Below are 19420 nucleotides of genomic sequence, written 5' to 3'. Positions count from 1 at the left end.
GCCTTCTTTTGACTATCTTGTTACAGTTCATATAGAAAGAGGAATTGTGTGGGGATGTTCCTTCATTTCCTTAATAGTTTGACACAACAAGCAAACCCCTTCTCACAGAGAGATCAAAGGAATGAGTGTTTCATGTGAAAGGATACAAAGTCTGGTAAATTTATGAATGCTTTGTTGTGCTGCTAATAATATTGAGATGAGCTGTGTCTCTCTGCTGGTGCTGGGAAAAGCAGGGCTGTAAATGAGCTGATCTGTCAGGAGCTGCCAGCTCCATCAGGCCAGGACAGGAGTTGAATGGGGAAGGACTAGAGCAGAGCCCCAGCAGTGTGGAGCAAGGCTGTATGGGCCAAGTGGGAAGAAGAATGAGCTCTAAGTGTGCTTCACTCTCTTTGGCATTCTCAAGGCACACAACATAATTTCAGTTGCATTAACTTTTGCAGAGTAATTAATTTGAATAGAGTGATGCATCCATGAATATGTTGTAATTACAGTCTTCTTCAGTTGATTTGAAAAGGGCAAAAGCTTTGCCTTAGAACAAATGCGTATGTTCACATAAACACTTCCTTGTACAGTCTTTATTAGTTACTTAATAAGACAGTAAAGGTGGCTGAAACTTTAAATAACTTAGAGGACTCTTGCTTTCTGAGGTCCTGCAGCACAGACTGCACCTCTCTGTGTTTTAGGGTACTTGTTCTCCCTTGGCATCTCTTTCCCACTCTGCTTCCAAAGGCAGCAGTGGAAGTGACAGTGCTCTGAGTTGGAAAAAGCCATGAGTTCTCTTGAGTACAGGGTGATGCTTATCTCCTCTGTAAGGGAAATATCCTCCACCTATTTTCCCCCAGCATTTTGCTAGTTTAAACAGCAGTTAGCTGAGTGGCTCATGACAATTTACTCAGTATGAAGGGAGTAACTTGGTTTTATAGCTGGGCCATGGCTTCACACAGGAAGTTCAGGACCGTCTCTCTAAGATCCCATTAAGAAGCTTGAATGAGTATATCACTTTCTAGAGCTTTAAGGCTAAAATGTTTCTCAAAGATACTAGTCGGATCCTGATCTTAATCACTGCTGGTCAGTGGAAGGTGCCAGACTTACAGTAGAAAGGAAAAATAGGGATAACATATAAGTGAGCTTCAGATCCCCACCGTCTTGTCTGCATGTGCTAGAAGGAGTTCCTTCAGGCCATGGCTCCCTTCTGCCAGCCCCATTTCAGACAGCATCACTACTGAAGGTTTTTTACAGTGTGAATACCTGAAACTGGACTGATACCAGCCTCTCAATTCAGATGAACAGATGGTGATGACTTTGAGCCACTTCAGACCTGGGCAGACTCCAGCTCATGACCTATTTTCCAGTCTTGGCAGTTTCCCTAAACGTGGCAGTGCCTCCTGGGCAGAGGCTGTCCCAGCTATGGGGGTTAAGCTGGATGCACCACTGCTGCCTGAGGCTTGCACAGCGGCTGCTTTGGCGTGACACTGCTCTCACAGTCCCAACACTGCTCTCACAATGCCAACACTGCTCTCACAGTTCCAGCACTGCTCTCACAATTCCAGCCAGAGCTGGTATTTTATAACAGTTTCACAGCAGACACTGTTTACACTCCTCACTTGTTGGTGATTCTCTGCATAATGGCATTTGTCCTCCCAGTATATCTAAGATTCAGAGGAACCTTCCTGTATTCTCATGGTTGTTGCTTGTTTCTGCTCAGAAACATCTTACATTTTGCACTAATTAGCTGATAAAGGCGTTTAAATGGCAATCAATAGATTGCATCAATTCCCTTTTGGCTTTCAAAGGGCACTCATCCATACTGAAAAGAAAGAACCTCTCCTGAGATATTTATTAACACATGGACTCAGATTAAGGACTCCAAAATTCCTCTTTCTCTTTCTTGAAGGTTGGTGAAGGCCTGTATGTTTCAAAGAAGCTTCAAATCCCTAAGCTACATTTAAAGGTCTATCTGTTAGAATTAACATCTTCTAATACATTCAATTAAAGTTTCAGCATATCTGAGCAGCTTATCAAATCAATATAATGCCATTTAATCCAAATTTAGCACTGAGCCTAAGTATAACACCACACTCTAATACTTCACCTCCAATATGCATATATTCAAAAGGTATGACCTTTACAATCAGTTAGTGATTCTTGTCTAAACTTGGCTGTATTTAAACTTCATCAGGACGTGTTTGTAGACATTTAGAAATATAAATTGCCCTTGAATTTATGGTTGTTTCTTTTAATTGATAGCAGATATCTCTGTTAAGAGGCTTCTGCAAAATACCTTGACAAGTGTATGTTTGATCATTGACAAACACAGCTGACCTGCTAGTACACTTCACTAAGAACTTATGTAGTTAATCACTGTTCACAAAATTAAGGAGAAAAGAAGATCTGCAATGAATGTTACTTTATTGTAGAAATTTTTCTATGTGTATTTCTCAGCACAAGTTTAAGGATGTCCCCAACCAAACAACTCAGCTACCGAGTGGCTCTCCCGTGCCTTGGGTGGAATGACTTGCCCTGAAGTCAGTTCCTGATTTTTCCTCCTAGAAATGTCATTAATTGCCAGATCTGTTTGGAATTTCAGTAGAAAGACCGAAGGTCCTTTGGGCATGATGGTTGTTCCAGCTCTTACAATTGGTTTTCCTCAAAAAGTGATTCTTTGCAAACCGAGTTCAGATGTGAGTCCTTCCTGGACTTTGTCTATACACAAAATACATATAAACCCACAGTTTTTAGGACACAGGAAGTCATGCTAAGTATGGCCTTAAGATGTTTCCCATTTTGAAACTATTCTGAAATCAGAATAGTTCAGCAGGGACAGATAGAAAAGCATGAGTTGTGCTGGCAAGAGGCTCTGCATTTCTGGTTGCCCATACTGAGGAGAGGTGCATGCAAGCAGCTACCAGAAAAAGCAGTAAGTGGGAAGGATATTGATGAGGTATCTCTTGAAAAGAAACTTAAGAACCAAATTGTCAAGCTGGTAAACTAAAGGTAACATAGAAAACGATTTGTTGGAAAGCAAAGAAAAAAACAAAGGCAGATTAACACCAAAACAGAAAATGAACATTTATCTTAAAGAACAGCAAAAGAACAAACTCCAAAATACTCTTGAAATTAAAAGAAAACATTTGTTTAACCCATCAAAAGGATTTAGAAACACCTTCAGCTAAAAGCAGATGGGGTAACTCAGACCTCCCCTCCTGTTCTGTAGAGCCTTGTGCTGGGCTGTGTGAGGAGGGGCTGTGGTGGCACCAGTGGGTCCCTCCTGGCTCGAAACAGCCAAGTGCCAGCCCCCAGCTGGCAGCATGCAGAGAGGGTTCCCCATTCAGGTGCCTCTGACAGTGGCAGGTGAGGCCAATGCCAGTCAGGCATCCCAGGAGGAGCCCAGCTCCATGCCAGAGCCTCAGGAGAGAGTGAGGAATTATGTCCATAACACGTCCGGAAGCCCCGGTGTGCTACACCCGTTATGAGTTAAAGAGCTCCTTGCTTTCCTCTGATGATAAGCTTGCGTGAAGATGAGAGGGAAATAAATTCCACGAGCAAGCAGTTTAGGTAAGGAGAAGCCTTGGGTTATATACCTCTAGCTGCCATGTGATTTTTATGCATTCTGTGCAATCAAGCGATATTGAGATCATCATCAGAGGCTATTAAAAACACCACTGTGAACTCTGTGCACGCAGCACTAAGGGTTTCATCTGTAGTTAAACTCTTTGATTTTTAATTTCAAAATTTATTTTGCTAGTGAAGATGAAGGTCTTCTTTTTAGCACTTTAGCACTGCAGTCATACAAATGCTTTGCTTTTGCCTTAGGATAAAACTATGATTAGCAGTTTGGAGGTTTCTGTGCGCTTGACATCAAGCTAAACAACACAGTCATCATAACAAATTCCCGACAAAAATATTGAAGTGTGATTTTATTTATGAACATTAAAGAATAGAACATCACAGAAAAGTGGTAGCTTCAAAGATGAGTTTTATAGATCTGAGATATTCAATGTGGCAGTGGTTAATCATAAAAAGTACTGTAGTTTAACTGTTTGTAAACACAGAAGGTGTGAAAATTTTTTTCTCCTATATATTTTTTCTCTCTTCCCCTGTTTTATATAGGTGGGAGATGTACAAATATTAAAAGGTGACTGTATGCATGCAGAGAGATCAGAGCCTCTCCATTGCATGGGTGATAGACGGTCTGCTGGTGGGGTTCATTTAATCTCTTGAACCTCCTTTCTGCCACATGGCCAACAGGCAGTTTTAAAGGCAACAGGAAATCAAATGTGACATAATTGCAAAAGAAATGGTTTCCCATGAAGTGATCTAACGTCTTTAGGCCTATAGATTGGAAAGGAAAATGTATTCTTACAGGAACTAAAATTAACAGCTCATCTATCATCTACTTCTTGGAAAGGAAGCATTTGAATGGAGCTGGGCTGAGCATTTGAACGTTCAGGTGGCTGAACCATTTTACTAATTTCAGCAGGCAAGCCAGGATTCAGCAAAGCTTTCAGTCAACACTTAGTAACAAATATTTGAATAAATCTCTCCATTACCTTCAATAACAAATGGCATTTGTCTATAGCTCTTGTGCTTCTGGTTTAGGCTTTCCAACTCACCTCTGTCTCCATACCACACAGCAGTCACCTTCTGTAAGAGCAGGGCTGTGGGTTCTGGGGACCAGGTAGTGAGAGGAGCTGCAGCCCATGGGATTCTGCAGCTGGACACAGAGGGACTGCAGCCCATGGGAAGCTGGACACAGAGGGATTGCAGCCCATGGGAAGCTGGACACAGAGGGACTGTAGCCCATGGGAAGGTAGACACACAGGGGTTGCAGCTCATGGGAAGGTGGACAAAGGGGCTGCAGCCTGTGGGAAGCCAGACTCAGCAGCTCACAGTGGGTTAACACTGTAACTGTGTCTGTACCACAGAGGCAAAGCAGAGAGTGCCTGGGGGGAAAATCACTTGCTGTTTGAATGCTCTACTTTTTGGAGAGAAGCTCTATGATAATGATAATGACATTGCCCAAGACAGCGAGGACCCTGGTTTTTCAAGTCTCTACTACTTTATGTAATGCTGCTGTGTCACATTAGTACATGCTTATTAGAGATTCATTTAAAATACATGGGTGCTGATAAATGACTCACAGCACTGCTACTGTTACTTTTGCATAATTAGGAAATACATGAAGGTTTAGAAACTCTAATGATGTGAATATGAAACATCCTCTCTTGCAGTCCACTGGGATTTCTCCATCATTGCCTGTATATTGGCCTTTTCTGTCTGGAGCTGGAAACTCATTAGACCTGACAGTGTTCAGATCATGTGCTGGAAATGCCGTTCTCTGTTAATTTATTACGGGCCAAATCCAGAGCAGGGCTGGTTGTGCTGCTCAGTTGCCCAGACAAGACAACTCTGCTGAATATGTCACTGCTGGAAAGATGCCCCTTAGCCTGAAGGCTGACGTAAGCCTCCCTCCAGCCAGCTCGAGTGTGTGCTGCTCCTGCTCCCCAGATGGACAGACAGACAGACAGGCTTCCCCAGCACAGCTGTCCAGATCCCTGGTATGTGCCACCCAGCCCCTGTCACCCCCAGCACTGCTTCCCCAGGGCGAGCGCTGCCCGAGCGCTGGCTCTGGCCCTGAGTCACAGAGGATTTACAAAGGCAGCTTGTCTCTGGAGAAGACTTTCATTTTAATTTCCCAATCAGCATTGCAAAAAGGAGGAGTAAAGGCAGCAATAAAGTGAGGAGATGAATATAGTCTGAAGTTCAGTGTTGTGCCAGGAAAGGGCATCTTACAATCTTGATTTACGTTCTGCTGCTCAGACTGTTACTGACATGTCAGCAACGTCTGGCTGCAGCCGGACTGACTCTGCTTGTCTGTGCGAGCAGAGCTGGCTGCAGAAGAGCTGCCTGTTAAAAAGCAGCTACAGCCCATCACCCCCCTGCTGCCAAAGGTCACACTTTGAAAAGGACCATGATACACAGGGAGAAAATCTCAAAACACGCCTCCTGAAATATTGTAGTGTTTCTGTAAGACACTTCCTTTTGTAATCAGGCCGCTGTCTGTGTCAGGTGTGGAAAAACTAATGATGCTGAAGCCTGGAGGGGCTTTATTAAGCTGCTTCCCCAGCTGTTTGGGTGGGCAGCATTGCTGTGGACTGTCCTTCCCCACCATCACCATTTCCACCAGCCTCCTGCTGGACTCCCCATCCCTCAGCCCCATGCAGGGGTAGTCTGCAGCTTGACACAGAGGATTCTAGAGAAAAGCAGCAGCCCAGGGGTTTGCAGGCCTGGTCCTTCTGCTCTCTGGGCTTCGTTTGTCCCAGCTGGGAAAGAAAAATGCCATTTCAAAAGCCTAAGTTATCATTTGAGCAATAAACCGACATGACAATGTCTCCCATCATATGCTTGGCTGTAAAATATTACTAGTCACCAGGCCACCCTTTTTTTTACGTATGTCCATGCACTCTCAAAGATTTGTGTGTTCCTACAAACATACATGTGCATGCTTCAATCTGGCTTTTCTGTGGCATCCCACAAATTCATAAACTGTGGGTAGAGATTGGTGGACTTGAGGTTTGGCTTTGCTGGAAGAGAATTGCCCTGACCTACTTTCTTCTGCCGAGAATGTAATAAAAGCAAGAGGTTCATGTAATGATGGGATTGATTTTTCTGTCCATATAGGTAAGTAAATTGCTGGCATCACAAGTTATCTGTGGCTAAAAGCTGTGACATTGATCTATTAGACTCTGCCCTATGACCTTCAGTAAATGGCATCTCTGCTTTCATGTCCTCACTGGAGAAAGGGGACTAATGGTGCCCTCTGGCCTTCATGAGACCTATTTTTACCTTCTCAGTAAAGAGCTTGGAAATCTCAGGCAGAGGGATCTTACTAATATTATTTATCATGTTCTTATGTAGCATCATCATTAGGCTGGCCTCCATGTGCTCTGGGGCTGAGATTAGGCTGAGGGCTCCCACCGGTGTCCCTCATTCCCCCCCCAGAGGCAGCTCTGCCAGGGATGACTCAACATCAGGCATGGAGGGAGGGGAAAGGCACCAAATCAAAGCCATATCCAAACAGCAAACACAGTGGTGCCACTCCGTTGCGATTTGCCATAGTAGAAGTTCAGTTAAGGAACTGCCTAAACGCCGTGGATATCAGTGGGGCCCAAGCCAGGCAGCAGCAGCAGAACCAAGGCAGTCTCTTGGCAGTTTTTTCATTCCTGTTTAGTAGCTTGCTTTTAAATGGTTCATAAGCTCCTGGACTCATTAGCTGCTGCAGAAGAGCTAATGGCACACATGGAGGAAAAGCAATGAGTGATGATAATGAAGCTGTGGTTCACACTTAACTGCCCCAGTTCATTCCAGTGAGGTGTGCCTCCATACAAAGTGAGGTGTGATCTGTATAAAGGCAGAATGTATTACTCACATTAAATACCTGCACTGATTTTAGTATGGACTGTTGTGTTTTGTATCAGCAACATCTGTCTGACTTAAGGGCTGTAAATCTCCCTTGTTAAGGAGCTATAATGTGGTCACAGGGCCCATGCAGCAAAGTGGGAAGTCTGCTGCTTTAGGATCTTTATTGATGTCTCTGCCTACCTTTATGTGTGTGCTGCAGTCAGGATGCTCCACGTGCTTTTTTATTTTGCTACACTTTGTTTATCACTCTTAGTTTTGAAGGCAGAGGTAAAAAAAATAACATCAGTATAATCTGAAATTTCTTGACGTGTAAAACAGATTTATACAGTTATAAAATATATAACTGGATTTTTAAAATAGTATTTATTTTATTATATGGGGCTCATGGCTGGATGATCAACAACTCTCACCTATAGGAGAACAATTTGAGTTTGACTGCTGGGAAATCACTTTCTGGTCCCTGTCATAAGAAATGAAGGACCATTTTAGTCATTTTTAATAAAATATTCCAACAGGGTGCACAAGGAGACATTTTGAAGAAAACCTTCAGGTTGTGGAGGAGGTGATAAGGAGAGTTACATGTTCTAAAATAGGTAAAGGGCATTTCTGTAACATACTTTAACTAGAGAGGAGAAGCATTGCTTCCTTCAGATACAGCAGCTTCACCCCTACTCACTAGTGGAGGAGGTGACACAATGTCACTTTTAGCAGAAGTGTGAGACAGATGTCTGCAGAGGGGGAAGGGAATTCAGTCGTTGGGAGAAGGCTTCATATTTTAGAGCTAAATTTAACCAATGTCAAGGAATTGTCCAAGGTGTGCTGGGGTCTGCTAGGTATCTCTAGGTTATTTGGAATGTGCAAAAGTTAAACCAAGGCACCAGGTCTAGCTCAGCTGGAGCCACATTTGTGGTTGCTGGATTGAAGAAATAGCTGGAACTGGGAGGCAAACTTGCCTCCTTCCCATGCCTGTGTCACTTCCCCAGCCCTGACTGGCCATGCTTTTGAATGCTACCCCACACTCTGGCTGATTTTTCATTTCACTGCTGGAGTCAACCACACAGCAAACTAGGAGAATTAGAATGAAAGACAGTGTTAAAATTGTGGACTGATGAAATTGGCATCTCTTTTTCAAATGAGTGCATTGCTACCCAGAAGAATTGTGTATTTAGGAGCTGATTAGTAATGGGCCAAGTGAAGTGAGTCCTTGGCACGAGAGCTGCTGGCTCTGTTGACATGGAAGGGAGCTGTCTGCACCCTTGGCTGGGGTGTTTGTGGCTCATATTTCTGCATAAGCATATTCAAATAAAGAAAAAAAAAAGCCAGCATTATTGACAAAGCAAAGGCCAGTTCTATTTATATCTGCAGTAAGGCTGCGATAATGAAGACGCTTTAATGTGTCTCAGGGCCTAGATGAAACACTGAAAATGTTGCTTTTAAGAAAAAAATTATAATAATATCCCCTTGAAATCCTGAGGAAATGTGTGTGGGGGACTTCTGGAGAGCAATATCAAAGAAATAGGAGTTGCAGAGCATAGGGAGTTACTACAGTTATGGGCTTTGAATTGGCTTAAATCTTTGCTTTTAAGTTTTTTTTTTTCCTAAGGATCTCTTTAAAAGTAACACTTTATTGACAGGGAGAATGTTTTACTGCCACTGAACTCTAGCAACAGTGCAGATCTGTCAGACCTTGCCTTACTTAGGAGTGTAAATCCTTTCTCTGTGGTTGCTTCTGCTGTCTGGCCCCTTTTATGGGTGTCAGACTCCTAGGGGGGCTGGGAGAGGTAGTGTGAATGTCTGCAGAGGGGGACAGATGGGTAAAAATGTTCTTTCAACACAGAATTTGGAGCTTTATAGTTAGGAAAGACATTTTTCTTTTCTGAAAGTCTTTTAGGGGCTTCTGGGGTGGTTGGGTTTAGGTGAGGCAATTGGAAAATTGGAAAAAAATATGTACTAAAAATACCATCTGTCATTTCATCCTGTTGCATCTTTGACCAGCTCTAATCAACTGGTTGTTTCATGGCAGTGAGCAGGTTTAAAATATGGCTCTAGGAGCAGAAAGTTGTCCCTTTCTCCGAGAAGCCTCATCATAAGTAATTACTTTCACCTTATTAGGAATTTGGGTGAATGGGTGCAAAAATCAGCACTAACCAAGCAGGACTCAGTGGCCAGAGCCCATCACATCCCTGGTCCTTTCTCTCAGGACCCCTGAGATCCTCAGCCAGACTGTGCTCCAAAACTAATTCATGCCTGATGCATTTTAGGTTAGCCTTTCCCAGTCAACACATGCTTTGTTTGTTTCTAGCTTGATTTTTTTGTCTACTTCTACTAAATCAAATTGCTATTCTTATTTAGTTAATTTGATAATAAGATGTTATGAAAATCCCTCTTGTCAGAAGAAGAGGTGGGCAATGACTGTGTAGAAGTGGGAACTGATTTTTAACTACATCATCCGGAAGAGTTAAATAAAGGCAACAGACTATAAAGCTTAAGCTATTTGTTGAAGTTGAAAAGAGATCACGTTTTCAGTTGTAGAATTTGGTTTTCTGAAGCGTGAATGATGATGTTCACCCTTTGCCCTTGGAGCAGGGAACATGCTTTGTGGACCATGTACAGCCCTGTGCATGCTGTTGGCTCTCACCAGATAACTGTGATTATTAACAATGCACAGATGTACTGGCCATTGCTTTCAGGTAGTCAGGCCAGGTGGAAAGAGTAGGAAAGAACTTATGACAGACATGTATTCACATGTGAGTTAAAAGATTGAAAGGAAAATAAATTCTGGTTTATCTGGGTAATTAAAGGCACACTCTGCAGAGGAAAACAAGCAAAAGCATACATAGCGCATGCACAATCTGGAAGGCACATGACTTCAGCTTGCTGAGAGCTATAAAGAGTAAGGATGGTTTTCTACCTTCCTTTTGTCCCTTCAGTGCTTGTTTGAAAATATAAATGGCCAGGTGTATTGTATTATTTGTATTATTAATATAAATAATATTTGTATTATTTATGTTAAAAGAAGATGAAGGCTGTAAGGCCGAGAACCTTGAAACTAAGACATGTCAGGATTGCCACTGCTCCTGCAGTCTCTGTGTTGGCCATCTGGGCTGTTTTGTGTTCCCTTTGTGCCCAAGAGAGCTGCACAAGAAGGGCTGGCAGGCTGGCCACAGGCAGTGCCTGGGACACTGCCTGCACTGCCACCTGCATAGGTGCACAGCTGTCCCAGCTGCTCTGCTGCCCATAGGGCACAGGGAGACACCACTTCTGGTATCCCTGGAATCCCCACAGCCCCTCTGGCAGGTTCCTGGGAGCCATGCAGTGCCCTGGGCAGCTCCCAGCAGGGCAGGAGATGAGGAAATGCCCACATCCATGACGTGGGTTGTTGGAAAAGCGGGAGCACCAAGTCAGTGTGCTCGCTGAGGGACCGCGAGCAGGCAGTGATGATCAGGGTGTGGCTGTCAGGGTGTTCTGGCTGCCAGCCCATGGGAGCCTGGCCCTGAGCCCCAGTGAGATTCCCTCCTTGGGCAGGATCCATGGTCCTGCAGTCAGCTGAGGCTTAGCACTCCCTGCAGGGGCTGAGCTGCCATACTCCCTACTCAAATTCAGAGCCACCATCCTCATCTCAGGCTATTCAGTGTTTGTTATTGCAGGGGAAAGTCAGGAAAATCCAGATTCCTTCTTTCAGCTGTGTAAGGACCATTCCAGACCCCAGTTACATCCCTCTTTGTCCTGATGCTGGGCAAACAAAGCTGCACAGCTCCTCTTCAGCTAGGAGATGCTCTCTCTGACTTGTTTTTCACCCACCCACGACCCAGCCAGCCCCTCTTGATTGTTGTCTCTCTGATTTCCTGTTGTCAGCTGGGCTGATTTTAATTGGTTTGCATTTTCAGTTGTTTTTCAGTTCATCAGGAAGGATAAAATAAAATCCTGCCCTCCATGCTCCTCTCTATCCACTGTAGCAGCACCAACTGAGCATGTTAATCTGAGGAGCAGTGCAGGCAGGGCTGACTCCCTGTGAAGTGTTTGGAGGCTGGTTGTTGAGCATTACATTATTCAAAATGCATTAAATTGTCCTGGATGAGGAGGAAGCATGTCTCGATCATCAAGCTGATGGACATTAGCAGTCTTCCACCACAAGTTTGCTAAATTTGAACTAGATTTAGCTACTGCCTGCTTCATTCCTATTCTGCAAGGAAAGCTGTGGACAGGGAACTGGCAAGGAATATGAGGCATAAATTTGAGGTACCCACAACTTGGACTGAAAGCCTTATATAAATCTTTGGGATTTCTAGACCTTGGAGAAATGCAGTTGGCATTACTGCCTTCTGTTGACCAAGCAGGAAAGTTTAACCCGTAGTCCAGGATACAAATTCTTGACAGTCTGGAGGTGGCTTTGAGATCTGAGGGTGGCTTAAATGTTACTGGTGGGGAAAAGTGAGAAGGGGAAGTAACACATTCCTCAGAATTTCAAGGTTTACAAAGCTTGTATGCTGAGCTAGAGGCTGTTAGGGTTTGCTCAGCCTCAGAACAGGAAAATCAGGAAAAAATATAGATGGGTGACAGGCAGTTAACCAGTGATTTTTTTTCAGTTTACTGATAATATTTGTAATTGCTGTCTTTTAGGAGAATGGGAAACCAAATTTTGAATATTTGATTATTGATTCATAAAAGATTTTGCAATTACTATTTATATCCCTTGTTTGAGCATCTCTATTGGCAGCCACTAGAATGTCATGGTCTCCTGTATCATAGACCTGCCATTGCCACTGTGAAAAACACACTCCTGCCTTGCTGAAAACTTGTAATAAGCAACTGCCAGCCCTTCCTAGCAGCAGTTAGTGTAAAAAAAAAAACAATGCTGAGGATTTGTGTGAAGAGGAGAGGCTCCTTTGGCATCTGTTGGCCATGATGGATGAGCTGGGATTTCCCATCCTCCCTCTGGCTCGGTAGCAGAGCAGCACACGGGCGGATAAACCCAGCACAGAACAGGAGTTAAGGCTGGGATGGGCACACACCGTTGCTCATTTTGAGGCTAACAGTTACTCAGCAATCAGTAAATAAATGCCTGAGATTTGCTTCTCCCTCTCCAAACATTTTGTCATTTGGTCTTTGTTCAGGGGGGCAATGTATCTCTCTCAGAGCTACCTTGACTTTTTTGATCTGTTAGCCCTAATCAGTTACAGGGTGTCATTATACCTCCAAGCCAGCTAAGCCCAAGGAGCTCAGTCTTGCCAATATGACTCTTCATTTCCCTCCTTTCATCTCTCCCAGAGGTCAAAAATAGCTGTCTATGAGAAAATGTGGTCATACATGAAGTCGGCCGAGCCCTCGGTGTTCACCAAGACGACGGCGGACGGGGTGGCCAGGGTGAGGAAGTCCAAGGGCAAGTTTGCCTTCCTGCTGGAGTCCACGATGAACGAGTACATCGAGCAGCGCAAGCCCTGCGACACCATGAAAGTTGGAGGCAACCTGGATTCCAAGGGCTATGGTGTAGCAACCCCCAAAGGCTCAGCATTAAGGTGGGTGGAATAATATAACAATATCCATGTTGTTATAGTATTCCACCTACCCTGATGTATTGTGTTGTCATTTTCTTTCTTGTGGATTTTGAGGTAACTTAAAAGTTTAAAATCTTCAATATTCCATGGAGTTAAATAAGACGGTAAATTATGGTTTCATTTCTTTAATGCATCCATTTTTTGTGTTCTCTTCGTGTTGTCCTCTCTGATTGTTTGTTGCTGTTTTAATTTTACAGTTCAATGGCTTTTTCAATTTAAATGGTAAAAGCCAAGTTAACCTGCCATATGTGACGAATGTTAACTGCATGATGTGGTGTTGTTACTTTTTTTCTCAAAGACGATTTCCCCATCCCGCACACTTCAGTTTTGAGCAAATGTTATCCTCCATGCCACCTTCCAATATTTAACCCTGTATTTGCTGTACAGACATTTTGATAGCTCCACGTTCTGTGAAATTTTAGCCAATTTGTCCTCTTGTGCTCCTTTTTTTATACGTTACGATTTCCTAAGCATTTGTGCATTTTTCTTACAAGTTATGTTTTATCGTTTCAAGAAATGCTGTTAACCTGGCAGTATTAAAACTGAATGAGCAAGGCCTCTTGGACAAATTGAAAAACAAATGGTGGTACGACAAAGGAGAGTGCGGCAGCGGGGGAGGTGACTCCAAGGTCAGCCTCAATGTCACCACAATCGGGTACCTTAGCAAAGAGTAATCGGCAAGGCTGTTATTTTGCTTCTCGAGAAAAAAAACTCAAAAAGAAAGCAGATGAAAATTATTTCACTAATTGTGGTGGGGAAAAAACCTCTGTTTTCTTGTTCAGTAGCTCTTTCAAAGAAACAGTCTTATTTAATATCAGCGGGTTTGTTTGAGCTTGGAAACCTTATTTAACTAACAGATAGAAAGTCTAGTGTTGGTGGGACCTACACAGAGTAAATCAGTGAGGTAACTGTACAAGAAGCCAATTATCACCTCTGGTCACTGTCCCAACCTGTGAGAGCAACGCTTTATGAGACTTTTTTTGCCAGGACCAGCTGTGCCAGAAGAGACCTGGGGGTGAAAGAGCACCTATTTCCTTTGGCCTTTTGGGAAGGTTTTGGAAATGTTGCCTGGAGTATTCAAATGCCACCTTTTGTACACCACTGATCAGTCTTCTGCACGCTCCTGTGCAGGAGCCCTGTGTCTATGTTTGGCATGCCTTTGATACAGATGTGGACTCAAATCTGGCTCCAGTGGCAGCCATGGCAGCCTTCTGGTGAGCTGAGGCTTCCCCCAACCTTCCAGGCAGCCTGTACTGCACCCTCACAAAGTTGCTTCAGTGAGCTCATGTATTGCAAATGTTAAGTAGTGTGCTTTCCTCTTGCCAACTTTGCCCGTAGGACTGGCAGTCCTTTCCTGCAGTCTTCAACCCAGCAAGGATAAGCTTTATCTGGTGTTGGCTGGGTGTTGTTGGTCACTGTGGTGTAGAAATTACCACGAAAATTAATTTAAATTACATTGTTATACTGAAAAGTACTGAAATTCATTTTTACAGTGACACTCTCCTACATCTAGTAAAACCAGATCTTTAGGGAGCAGTAACTCTTAATCTCTCTAATAAAAATGCTTCAGATTTGGTCCAAAATCAATAATAACAGTAAACTGCAGTTTTGGACAATTACTGCAAATTACTGCTACAATCTATTCATAAGAGTTGCATACAGTTGGCTATATAGGAAATTGCTCAGCTCGTCATGTCTACTGCTAGCAAAAGCCACTGTGTAATATTAGAGGAAGGAAAAGCTCTTGAATTTGGATTGATTCAGTAGCTGGAGGTCTGCAGTGCTCAGCAGCAGCCTGGAGATGAGCAGAAGCTTTTTTATGCTTTTTAGCTCTGCTGCTCATCCTTCACAGAACATTTTATATGTTGCATTTGCCAGTATATTAAATGTTTAATATCCTCCTGGGATCCAGCACCTCATTGTCTAATGCTGACTCCCTGAAAAAAAAAAACCTCATACAAACCAGCTTCAATGAACTTCATAGCTTCAAGTTCATTTAATTAAACCCAGCCAATAACACTTACAGCCCTAAGGAAACTAAAGAGGGCTTTTTAAATGGTCACAGTTAGGGCAGGGCCATCCTTCTATTTTTGCTTGTGCTGGATGATGTTTTACAAAGAACAGTGCTGTCTGTTTTTCAGGCCCTTGGCCTGGTCAGACAGCATGGTCACCCAGTGGATGCTGGGGTGCTGTGCTAACATGAGTTAGTACCCAGAGAAGAGGGAAGGGGAGCAAACACAATAATGTGTGTTTTGCTGGTGTAGTCCCAAGTGATGTCTGTGTGCAGTTTGTTGTAACACGCTTGTGAAGGACTTGTTTGAGCTATAGTCATCAGCTCTTGGGGCACAGCTCAGCTGGAAAAATCCCCAGAGAGGAGATCATGGGATGTAGAAGACCTCCCACAGAAGACTAAGCTAAGGGAGATGGGGAAGGGGTTAGTGACTGTTTCTAGAGGCGTGGTAAATCAAAGGGCTTTTTTTGTTACCTTTTCCTTTGAGGTAGTTCTGTAGGCCCTGAGCCCTGCAGACTGCAGTGTGGCTCTGTTGCAGCAGACAGGCAGAGCCTTCCCAGCACACCCCCATCACTGGCCAGGCCCTGCCCCAGCCCAGCAGGAGCCCCACTGCCCTCTCAGGAAAGATGTGTTCTGGTGCTGCCCCTTGTGCATGGCAGCTCCAAGAGTCTTGCTGGCCTCTCTCTCCTCACTGTCCTCCCACCAAATGTTGCCCCCATCATCTCATCCCATCTCTCCAATTGTTTATATGGCCACGGCTACATTTGTAGGTCATTCAGAGGAGTCGCTGCAAAACTGTTATTTTTTTCCCTTTTACCTTAAAGGAGGTGGCAGCTGGGGGAATCAGGATGGGATGGTGAAGGTGTCTGGGGTGGAGATACAGACCTTGCCCTCTGATCTCAGCCATTGCTCACTCAGGGCAGCTCTCTCTACTGGCTGAGCTGACAGACTCCTCTCTCAGCTTCCCCAGTAGAGACCCGGGCTTGGGAAATCGCTGCCCCGAGTTGGCAATCAGCCACCTCCTGCCTCCTGGCAGTGGGTTGTGTAATGGGTTGTATGTGAGTCATGGCAGACTGGTGGTGTCGGTTTCTTAAGCTGAGTTCCTCTGTGACTGATACTTTAGCTCTTGCTGAAAGCCAGAGGTGAGTATGAGCCTGTTTGCTTGTGCCAGTGCCCATCGTTGTACTGCAAAGGACCCGGCCGCCCTCCCCTGCTCGTCCTCGCTGCGGTCTCGCATGCGGTGTGCCTGTGCTCGGAGAGGAATCGTTCTGAGCTGGGAGTTCTTCTCTGGTTACCGTATCTCACCGCCTCTGGAAAATTAAACAGTGACTTCTATTTTCACAAGGATTTTGAGTCTTGCAGCGGGAAAAAGAAAAGGTATTCAATTGGCTTTCTGCAGGCTTTGAATCTTTTGGTTTATACAGAGTGTAAGGTGAGGCCTGTGGGCATTCCGTGCTCCTGGGGTTCACTCATAATTCAAGACTAAAGAGATTGTGCCATTTTAATGAGTTTGTTTTAAAGGCCTCAGCTGACATGTGTCTTGTTTTCAGTGCTACCAGTCTGTGCCAGTGCTGGTGTGGAGCAGAGGGTGCAAGTGTTGGTACTGCCCTGGCAAAGGGAATGACCCAATTTCGGTAGTGGTCTTTATTTAACAAGTCTGAAGAGGAATATGCTCCATCCATACATAATTTCTCTGGGATGCATGTCAGTACATGTGGGCTGACTTGGCTGATGCAGACGTTCTGGTACGTGCATCAAAACTCATTCACTTAGCTCTCCTAAATGAGCTTGAATTTAGTTTCATGGCAAAATTGTCTTCTCTTCAAATGCTCTTATACATGCAAGCTGAGTTCTCAATCATGAGAGAATACAAAATAGCAGTTGTAAAAAAAACATATTTCAGGAAATATATTGCAAGTTTGGAATCTAATTATTTTGTTTATTATACAGTCCTGTAATCTCGGAGCTGAGTTATGGCTGAATAGGGATTTAACAAGAATTAGACAAAAGGGGATGCAGATGGCGGTCACAGCCTGAGTGACTTAAGTGAAACTAATTATTCAGTTGCAAAGGAACAATTTCCTGCTAAGATAAATTTCCATAGTTCTGCTGTTGATAAATTTCATGTATTCTTATACCTTCATGGTAACATTTAATGGCAACCAGCATGGAAGGAGAATGTTTGAATGCAGCTTCTCATCAACTTTACCTGCCAAGACTCCCTGCTAATTATTTGACTTAATTTCTTTAATATATTCTTTTTTAGGCTGATACCTCTTTTGGACTACATCAGAGAAATGACATGCAATGTAAATTATTTCATTTTCCAATTGTTTCTTTTTAATCATAGAATTACTTTTCCAGTGTGCTAGTTGAGTTCTGCCCTCAGAGCTGTGCTCCATACAATATCCCATTCCCAACACCTTCGGAGCTGTGAGTGTGGCCATTAGCAGATGGGATCTGTTCCCCCGTGTCTGTGTGCTGTTTTGGTTTGATACATTTTCAGCACAGCCGTTAGCATTTGCGGCATAATTTTTTTAAGTGGCATATTTTTAGAAGAAATCTGTTATGCTTTATTTTAGATGATACCTAAAGAGCACCATTGCCAAACACGTCGTGCATAAAAAAGAACATTTGGGCAAATGGCTATCTTCAAAAGATGCAGCACGATTTATTTGAGCCATTTGTTTGAAATTATGTTCATCAGCATGAATTTTCTTGTCATCCATACCATAGGCATGTGTTATGAGCTGGAAAAAGATAAAATGGCTGATCAGAGCCAATGACAGTAACACAGAGCTAATTCATGCTCAGAGCTGGGAAAGTAATATGAAATTACTGTATTGTGCAAATTAGTGACAAAGCAAAATAATGCTTTGAAAGGAAGACACCAGAATATTGGTTTAATTGACAGCTATTACTTTATAGCGTATTAGGAAATAATACTGTGTATGTTTTGTGGCAGTGATGAAGTCTTAATGCTCTAGGAGTTCATTGGAGCATCTCAGAGCACTGCCAAGAAGGGCAGAGTGCCTGCTCTGGTTTGCAGAAACAGCAGTGCTTTTGTGCTGATTGTTGAGGGTATTTTCCTGGAAATGGAACTGGGAGAAGCGGCTCAATAATTTGGGAAGAGCAGATTGCCTACGCTGGGAAGGAGTTGGTGGAGTCAGAACCAGTGGCGTCCAAGAATTTGGAACTGTTTAGTTTTGCCAGTAAAACCTTCATGGAGATCTGGCTTTGCTACCTTGCCAAAGCCATCTCAAGACCTGAGTGTGCAAGGAGACCTGTTTGTGCAGCATTAATTGTGGCAGACCTGGGGCTCCTGCCTGGACTGCATGTCCTGCCTTTATGGCCACAAGAAATCTTAAAGACTTGTTAATTGCGCACTCCTTTTGATAATATCTGTGGTGCTTAACAGTTCATTTCCATAGATTGCTTACATGAGTCATTTATCCTGGACTGTAAGTATCAATATGGGAAAAGTCAAGGTGGAAGGCTTTGTGGTACTGGAAAAGGAAAAAAGGAAAACCAGCAGCTGGAAGTGGAGCTCCCAGCAGCAGGAGCAGGGCCCTTCCTTTGTATGTCTCCCTGGGGGTCTGGGCTTGGTTGTTTCTCTTTAATAGTAGCTGCTGTCATTTAACATACAAAGGGAAAAGTAAATGCCTTTCTTCTTCTTCAAAGTGACTCTAGCGTTTCAGCATTCTGCTCACGTGGACACAGGCACTGGTGCTGCTCTGTGGATTTCTCTGTGCTGCTGGCACTGTAACCATGGGCCGAATGCCTCTAGCTTTTGTACACAACATAACTGTTCCTCGAATGTCTTTGGACTAGCCTTTGGACTAAGCAGCACCCACCTGCAGCCTGCTGAGGAGCCAAGAGCAGGAGTCACAGAAGAAGCCGTTTCAAGAGGAAAATAAAGATGGGGGGAAATGGATGTGCCTAGAGACAAGAGAAAGAGAAGGTGAGGGGATAGCCAGCTTGCAAGGTAAGTTGAGTCTCTTGCTCGTACCGTACAGGTTAGAAAGGACCCAAGCAGTGGCAGGAAAGGTCCATGCTGCTCTTTCAGATGTTGTAGGTTTGAGTGCAATGTTGGGCTCCTGCCCTCCTTTGCTCTTCTTCCACTCTCTCATCCGTACCTCGAGTATTGGGCACTGCTGTGAACGAGCTGCAGTGACTTGTTATAGCTTGTATTTCCTAATCCAATCAGCCTGTATTATTGCATTAGCACTTGGCACTTCTCTTAAATTATGATCCTGTTAGTACAGAGCTTAATTTGTTTGAGCTACATTTGTGAAACATGTAAATATTCTTTCATAGGGACACTGCTGCTGCCAAACACAGGCTGCAGACTCTGCAGAGAGCAGAAGAACTTGCAGTCTCAGCTGGTAACACATCTGGCTCTGTAGAGGTGTGCGCAGAATGTCTATAGATG

At 43.8% G+C, this 19420-nt stretch overlaps 1 protein-coding gene across 6 annotated transcripts in view; it reads left to right on the top strand.

Moving 5' to 3' along the window:
• Positions 1-19420, top strand: part of GRIA3 (glutamate ionotropic receptor AMPA type subunit 3) — a 144069-nt gene that overhangs the window by 111728 nt on the left and 12921 nt on the right. For 3 of the 6 annotated variants that reach the window (XR_009488249.1, XM_059859135.1, XM_059859136.1), the window contains exons 13-14: positions 12691-12938; positions 13492-13606. Coding sequence is in view for 4 of the 6 variants with exons in the window: in XM_059859135.1 (XP_059715118.1) it covers positions 12691-12938; positions 13492-13606 (363 nt within the window). In the remaining 2 variants the exon portion in view is untranslated. Of the gene's footprint in view, positions 1-12690; positions 12939-13491; positions 18974-19420 lie in introns of all 6 variants that reach the window. The other 3 variants (XM_059859134.1, XM_059859137.1, XR_009488248.1) reach the window with 2 other exon arrangements.

The sequence above is a fragment of the Haemorhous mexicanus genome, chromosome 14 (assembly GCF_027477595.1).
Source record: "Haemorhous mexicanus isolate bHaeMex1 chromosome 14, bHaeMex1.pri, whole genome shotgun sequence".
NCBI classification, from domain to species: domain Eukaryota; kingdom Metazoa; phylum Chordata; class Aves; order Passeriformes; family Fringillidae; genus Haemorhous; species Haemorhous mexicanus.
Note: the sequence above shows the minus strand (reverse complement) of the source record. Positions and strands in the feature narration are given on the sequence as shown.